Here is a 7,874-nt window from a genome sequence, read left to right on the forward strand (position 1 = left end):
AATATAACTAAAAATTCATGTAGCTAGATTAATTAAATTATTTTAGTTTGCTAATTATAAATAAATCATGTTTCTATAATTTGATATCAATCAAAATATATGTTGATGATGATAATGATCATGGAAGAATAATAATTATAATAAGAGGAGTTAGATCTGCCTTCCAATTTCATGGGCTCTCGATAATAACCGGAAAAGTCAATTTATTTTATTGGTCAATTTGATTGACTAAATCACATGGATTATCGGTAATAAAAGTGTGGGCTACGTCTAAGAAAAGCCTCCTGTAATGACTCTTTTTCCTTGATGTTTTATGTTTTATTAGTTAAGATGATATGTAATGATTCTTCTAACTTTTCCGATTATGAATCTGCGCCTACTATCATGATATGAGGCCAGCCTCTTTTCCGGAAAAAAAATAAAAATAAAAAACTAACTCAATACATACTTAGAGCAACTGCAGTGGTGCGATCAAAACCAAAGATCAAAGATCAAAAAAAAGACCAAAATTTGGGTTTAGTCCGTGTTGTGACGCAACGGTACATGATTAAAATTTCATCAGGCGGACTTTAAAAGTCCGCCCCATTTTTTTTTTTGTAAAATTTCATCAGGCGGACTTTAAAAGTCTGCCCCATTTTTTGTAAATTTCATCAGGCGGACTTTAAAAGTCCGCCCCATTCTTTGTAACTTTCATCAGGCGGACTTTAAAAGTCCGTCTCATTCTTTTTTTTTTATTATTTAATTAAAATTTCATCGGGCGTAATTTAAATCTCCGCCCGTTAACAAGCGTACTTTAAATTTACGCCCGACTATATTAGAATTTGGGATTTGGTCGCGACCATATTTGGTCTGGAATTTGATCTTTGGTTGGGATTTGATCTTTACTCCGTCCCACTGTGTTACGATCTCATCCCAAATTTTTGGTTATACTCGCCCACTATGGATGCTCTTAGTGTACCACTTTAAAATCAACTTTATAATGGAGATGTGTGAATTTTGCACACTTAGTTGTCGGCGCCTTGACAAATTTTAAATTCATTACAGTAAAGAGCTGTTACACCGTGAAAGTCAAGGAAGAAGTTTGGTAAGTTGCAGATATCAGGCTACCCTGTAAAAACTACTATGCCCGGTACCCTCCCCGTTAATTGTGCCATCAAGGGCGATATGAAATTAACTGGCCACAGCAATAAACATTACCGAACTTCTTTTACTTTACAACAACTGAGAACAAAGAAAGGCAGTTCTGCCAGAACCTAATTAACTGTTTGTTACATGCTCTCTCCCTCAGATGTGGTCTCTAATAAACCTGTCTAGTTCTAGACATAAAAAACGAAGTTCTGGACATAAAAAACGAAAATGACTTTCAAGAACAAAATTGCATTTATTTGCCATTGTGTAAGAATAACAACTCTGGCTATTGAGAATACAAACACAGTGACTCGGGAACTAACTATCAAGAGTTGACTAAAATACTACCATTGAACAGAAAGTAGTAAGTGTAGCGAGCCAGACCTGTACAACAAACAAATGAAGTAATTAGTTGATTGTGCAGCTTCATTTGCGACTAGATTTCCACTTTTTGACCGGAAATAAAGTAACTTTGGTGCCAGCTTCCGTTGGTCGTAATCTGGAAATGGCAGCAGCTCGGTTCTGGTTAGTGTTCTCCTTCTCCTCTACAAATGGTTTCACCTCAAAGGAACCTCTCGTAAACCCTCTGGCAACCTGATGTTGGAATTCAAATCATTAGTATTATAGTTTCCATGGTTTTGTGATGTCTGTAGAATTCTAGTCGCAATTAATTCTAATTATAACTTACCTTTAAAAGAAGCCATACTTTCAGAGAACTACTCAACAGTGCAAGTCTTGTTCTTTTTCCTGATGTTAAGTAGTTGCACATGTAACGATCCACCATCAGAACAAATCTCGGCCAAGACTTCGGGTTTTCTAGGTTTCCCTTCACATTTGATGATGCCTATGACAAATAATACATTCAGTTATTATGATTCAAGAAAAAACAATAACTATGATTCAAGAGAGAAAGGTAGCAGAAGCTAAAGCTAAATGTCTCTTCTTATTCTGGGAACTTTTAGAACAGTAGTGGAAAAGAAGAAAAATAACAGAGTCCCATACAAGCATTCACCAAGTGACTATAATGAGAGAGAAAATCCTGATGCATTCACAAATTTTAAGATTAAGAACAGAGTACTTACGAGTAGCCGACAAATTTCATGTTCAATCTTTGAAAAGGAAGTCTCCAATGCCTCAACCCGCCCAGTACCATGGCAGCAAATGCATGGCTCACTAATCATAAACGTTACACTAGGGCGAACCTGTCCAGCATTTTAAAAACATATAAAAATAGAGGGATAGAATGCAAGGGTGGACAAAAAATAACATCGCCTGCTTCTACCACATACCCTAGTTAACACGCATATATGATTACAAACACGTAGGAAAGTAAGCATGAGTAGTGTACAGATACATTCACAAGAAAGATTCTGACTCAAGCTTTAATGACGAAATATGACCAAGAAACAGTGTACCCTCTTTCTCGTTATTTCCATCAGTCCATGCCTAGACAACTCTGAGACTTTCACAATTGACCGGTCCCTATCAACAGCTTTTTTTATTTCTTCATAGACCATCCTCTTATTTGCTGGAAACATAAGAAAAACAAATTAACAATCGACAACAAACTTACACGGTAAACATTGACCAGTTGATACACGCTGTAGCTTAATATTCTTGATAACTTTTTTTCTCAAAATACTACCAGAAAACTGGAATAGGTATAGAAATTACATCAGTGGACGGGAGGAAAAGACTTTAGAAAGTATGAGTTAGTCATTTTGAGACCATAGGTATAAATATAATTCATCAAACTGGGCTTTAAGAAACGGAGCACCAAGGCAAGAAAAATATGTACTAGCTCTCCTGGGCTGCCAGTAACCAGATACACAGGATCCTGTACCGACGAATTAGTGGTAAGGACGAATTAGTGATTCAGTCCACCCTCAGGTAAAATTTTAAGTATTTACCAACTTAAATCTGTCAACAAAATGCACATAACAAACAAAAGGAAACTCAGTAGACGTGCCCATTACTTACAATCATCAACCATATCAATGAAATCCACCACGATAATGCCACCTATATCCCTGAGGCGCAGCTCCCTTGCTATCTGAACAGTAGTTGTTTTGTCAGTGAATTTCATTATCGGGAATTTCCAATATACTACATGAGCATATACAAGATTTCCAAAATGGCCATTACTTTCTCTGCAGATATCTGATAATATAGCACAAAGTTCACATTGACATATTAGTTCAAACTGCTATGGTGAAGAGGGTTTCACTTCTACGTACTTGCTTTGCGGCTGCAAGGTTGACATCAAGAATAGCTCTTTCTTGTGAACTCTCTTGACCAAGCATTCCGTGTCCTCCATTCACATCGATGGAGACTAAAGCCTCTGTTTGTTCAATTACTAAAGAGCCTCCAGTAACGAGCGGGACTCTGCAACACAGAAACAACCAGCATAGGAAGCAACATAAGTCATTGAACAGGAAAAGGGACGATAACCTCAATCATAGATCTTTGCACAATTAAGAATTTTATATACATTACTTTCAGTCAAGAGTTGATGTTGCTGCAACCTACGAAATCCTCAGAGAAATATGTATAGTTTTAATCTTTTTGTCTTTCTGTTTCTACCAGATATCACGGTTTGAGTTCATCTTTTACTAATATTAATCAAGGTAGATAACCAAAGTCCAAAAGTCATTAGGATCATGATCAATTCATTTTTATTCCTTACTTCCTTCTCAGTAACTTTTATATGCTCACCTTTTACTAAGCATGTTATCAATCTCTTCTTCAATGCCATATTCATCAAAGATCGGAATTCTTTTGTTGTATAACTCAACTCGATCACAAAGATCGGGTGCAATATCCTGAAGGTAGCTGGTAACCTGACAGATGATGTACCAAACTAACGTCAAAGATATCGAGATGAGATGATAAAATTTAGGACTTCAGAAGTAGTTACCTAAACAGGCTAATGTAAGAAAAATAACATCACAGCGATACCTCATGGTATGTCCTAGGAGAATCAACCACCATGTTGTCAACCTGAACATAAATTGCAGGATAAGCATAGGAAATGAAGCCATAAGGAAAGGCGAAACAATGCAAAGTAGCAAAGATGTGTTACAGGATATAAATTTGGATGTGTTCACCTTCTCATTAAAATAGTCCTGCGCAACAGAAAGAGTTTGGCCCATTGCTCTATGCAAAATTACAGGAACTGCCCCTTCAACACCTTCATCTGCAGCAAGAGCTGCAGATTTTGCATGCTCCATTATATCTTTCCAGGTTGATAGCAAGCCTTCTAAGTCCTTCTGCAATTCCTCCAACGAATGACCAGCAGCAACGGTTCTTACTGTAAGACCAAAACCTGGAGGTTGTAAAGTCTTTGCAATGACTCTTAATCGTGTACGCTCAACTCCTGAAACTTTCTTTGAGACACCAATTCTTTCACACCGAGTAATCAATATCTGCAAGAAAATTTATGGTAATGAAGAGATAAGGGAACTCAAATCAGGACACCATGGCTACATTTGTAACTGAATACGAGAAACCACTACAAGATATAATATCCCTTACCCAGAATCTGCTCCTTAAATTTGGATAAGCAGTAAGAGCTGGACCCTTTGTTCCTAACCCTTCTTTTACAACTTGCACAATCACTTTAGTTCCTTTACGAACACGGTTCCATTTGTCCACAGTATGGTGTGCACCTCCAGAATCTTTTATATCATGGAGCGTATGCTCTGAATGCTGAGAAGCATGGGAGCCTCTGAGTACAGGAAGAACTCCGTTAATATTTTCGCTTTCGCCTTCTGGACCGGGACCATTTCCATCGAAGTCGTCCTCAAAATCAGCATCACCATCAGCATCATCATAATCAACTATACTACCATTGACATTGGCATCAAATTCATCGTCAGCTTCATGTTCCTCAAAATCTTCATGACTAAATTGATCTGGATCATCCTTAAACTCTATACCTTCTATATCATCAGTGACTTCAACACCATGTGAGCTACTACTGAAGATATCTGAATGCTGCTTATGCTTGTGGATTACAGCACCATTAACTTCTTTTTCCTTACCTTTACGGCGAAATGGAGGAAATATGAACGGTTCCCTATTCTGTTTGATATCCATAAGAGATGGTCTAGAAATTCCAATATTTACAAATGCGCCACCCATATGGGGAACAAGTCTTGTGACTACGCCAAGATACACACTATCGCAATGAACATTATTCTTAACAGGTTCCAGCAATAACTCAACCAACTTTCCTTCTTCCATGACAGCTATTCTTTGCATGGTACATATGGACGAGTTAATCAGTATAACAGTGGAAACAGAATCCTCAAAACTAGTTAATTTACTCGCATCCTCGGGAATTTCTGTACCCTGGTAACTCTTATTAGGAAGCTCCCGCTGCTTTAAAACTTCTTCATTGGACTGTCTTTTAGAAGAAGAGTCTATCTCATCTTTAAAGCTAAGTGCAGACTGGAGAAGCCAGGGTTCCTCAACAGGCTGATCTCTTTCAAACAAAGATCCTCCGGAAGCTATAATGTTATTACTAAGAATATTTAAATCATTCCTCCCGAGAGAGTAAGGCTCGTCCTCAACAAATTCAATAGGTGATAATGATGAGTCTCTAACTATTTTCTGACTCCTTAAATTCCGATGCTTACCTGTCAAAACACTGCAATCATTTAAGTAACCACAGAGAAGACCAAGTTTAATAATAATCACACTACCTTTTCAAAATTGTTACCTTCATTTGGACTAGGTATAACTTGATCTGCAGTAAGATTCGTCTCTTCTATCCATGATCCCCATGAAAGAACTTGAATCTTTCCAATTTGAACTTCCATCCACAAGTCCCGCACCACAACTTTCCTGTTATGCTGCTTGCTTGGTAGAGGTATGGAAACAGAAAATTCAGGTCCTGGTCTCCAAGTTACATCAGAGGAAGGCCATTTATCTCCTCTTATGAAATAATTATATTTGAAATTAGCCCCACATGGTACCTGGCAATGAGTGAACATTTAAAGAACATGTAAATATGACTTCACATAAAGAGTATTCTGCAAGCATAGCATGTGTAACTAGATTAGACTTATGAGCTGACTAACGCATTCCAACTGTTTCCATGTAAGAAGGGACACAATATTATTTTGTGTATGTCCCAAGGACACTGTAAACAGTTGAGAGCTCATAATTTCATGCACCATACAAACCATGTTAACTTTTTTGTATCTCGTAACCAACTCAGCCAGTACACACTACACTATCACTTAATGATTACAATCAAAGCCAATTACCTTCACTTCTGTCTTCCACAAGTTGGGGCGCTCGGAAGACGGTAACATCCGAATAGCCATCACAGGTTCCCAGCAGCCTAAAGTAATAGGATCCCCAGTGACGTACAAAATCTGGCCATCTGCTAAATCAGCTTCTACAGTCCAAAGCACCTCGCAAAACTCTTGCGAGGATATATCTGTAACGCGCAAGAAAATCACTCTTTTAAATCTGTCAAATCTAAAGTAAACCAAATTCTTCAAATTTCAAGAGCTTCTAGCAGGTATTGAAAGCCTTGAGGAGACAAGTATTAATTCAAGTGTTTCTGTAACTATCACCAATTTCCAGGTAATGATGTTAACTAGCATGTATCACAGGTTTCATTTCATTGGATTGAATTAAAAAAAAAAAAAACTTTTGCAAACAATGGATAAGAAAAAGCTCCTAGGAAACAACATTGCCAACTCTTCTAAACATACTGAGCAACCATCTCTTATGCGGTTCCGAATGTCTAACACAGTATTTTAAGAAATTAAGTAATTCAATGTCAAAATTTTGTTACCTTTCCTTGCAGATACTGTTGGAGATGATTTCAGAAGAAAATTATGAACACCAAGTTGAACATTGATCTTAAATGCACTCCGTAATGGTACCGGTTGAAATATATACCTATCGCAACCCAAACAAATACCAAGTACAATTCGCTTCAGTGAAAGAAATACCCAAACATAAATTTCGAATGGAATTCAAAATTCAGCCAATAAGAATTCTTGAACAAATTCTACTACTTACGGTAACAGGGCCCTTTCATAGGCGAGTAAAGAAGAACGAAATCCCCTGCTTGAGCCCAGCAGGAAAGACCTAGCTCGAGCTTCGCAGACCTCCATTACCAACACTATAGAAACTTTAAAATACAGAAGAAGCCATTAGATCTGGGGTTTTTAAGCGTTCCAGGGTTAAGAAAGTGTAAATTAATAAGATAATTAAAGATTGTTCGGTCATTTGAGGAAGAAGAGAGTGTGCGGAAGACTGAACCAGACTGTGAGAGGAACTGGATAATAGATAGCGAGAGAGCGGGGAAAGAAAGGGAAGAAGATAGATATAACCAGTTCCGTATTGACTCGCGATCTGGTCGTGTAAAAGCGATCTAGGTAGATGCCCTTAGCATTCTACCCTGACGTGCCAGACCAGACGGGCCTGAAAACCATGTCTGCCCAGGTCCATTCCGGCGGTCACACGCGCACTGTCAAAATGGCAAAGTGAAAAATACTAGAATCACCCTACTATATGGGTTCAATATATAGAAGCCCCACTAAATGGATCATCCACTATCAACTCCATGCTTTAAGAAAATGATATTACTAGGCCCAAAATATCAAATTTTCTTCGGATCTGGCCCATAATTAATTATTAGAGATTTTAATAATGACAACACTACCCTTTTGTATATAAACAAGAGGAATATCAGAAGATTCTTTTCATTTTCAGATTTCGTC

General features: G+C 37.7%; 1 protein-coding gene across 2 annotated transcripts; it reads right to left on the reverse strand.

Moving 5' to 3' along the window:
* Positions 1 to 1,165: 1,165 nt before the first annotated feature.
* Positions 1,166 to 7,462, reverse strand: LOC113301853 (ribonuclease E/G-like protein, chloroplastic). Of its 2 annotated transcripts, XM_026550697.1 has the most exons (14): positions 7,171 to 7,461; positions 6,941 to 7,047; positions 6,402 to 6,577; positions 5,852 to 6,107; positions 4,663 to 5,768; positions 4,236 to 4,553; positions 4,087 to 4,128; positions 3,844 to 3,968; positions 3,366 to 3,513; positions 3,109 to 3,181; positions 2,544 to 2,656; positions 2,211 to 2,330; positions 1,817 to 1,972; positions 1,166 to 1,722 (listed from the first exon to the last, which is right to left on the reverse strand). In XM_026550697.1, exons 1-14 carry the CDS (start codon positions 7,263 to 7,265, stop codon positions 1,555 to 1,557), a joined length of 3,003 nt encoding a protein of 1,000 aa, XP_026406482.1. In that variant the 5' UTR covers positions 7,266 to 7,461; the 3' UTR covers positions 1,166 to 1,554. The 2 variants fall into 2 exon arrangements, 1 of the variants encoding a protein (XP_026406482.1); XR_003336508.1 differs by lacking the exons at positions 1,166 to 1,722; positions 1,817 to 1,972; positions 2,211 to 2,330 and adding an exon at positions 2,803 to 2,965 and having other exon boundaries at positions 2,543 to 2,656; positions 7,171 to 7,462.
* Positions 7,463 to 7,874: the final 412 nt, after the last annotated feature.

This window comes from Papaver somniferum, chromosome 1 (assembly GCF_003573695.1).
Source record: "Papaver somniferum cultivar HN1 chromosome 1, ASM357369v1, whole genome shotgun sequence".
NCBI classification, from domain to species: domain Eukaryota; kingdom Viridiplantae; phylum Streptophyta; class Magnoliopsida; order Ranunculales; family Papaveraceae; genus Papaver; species Papaver somniferum.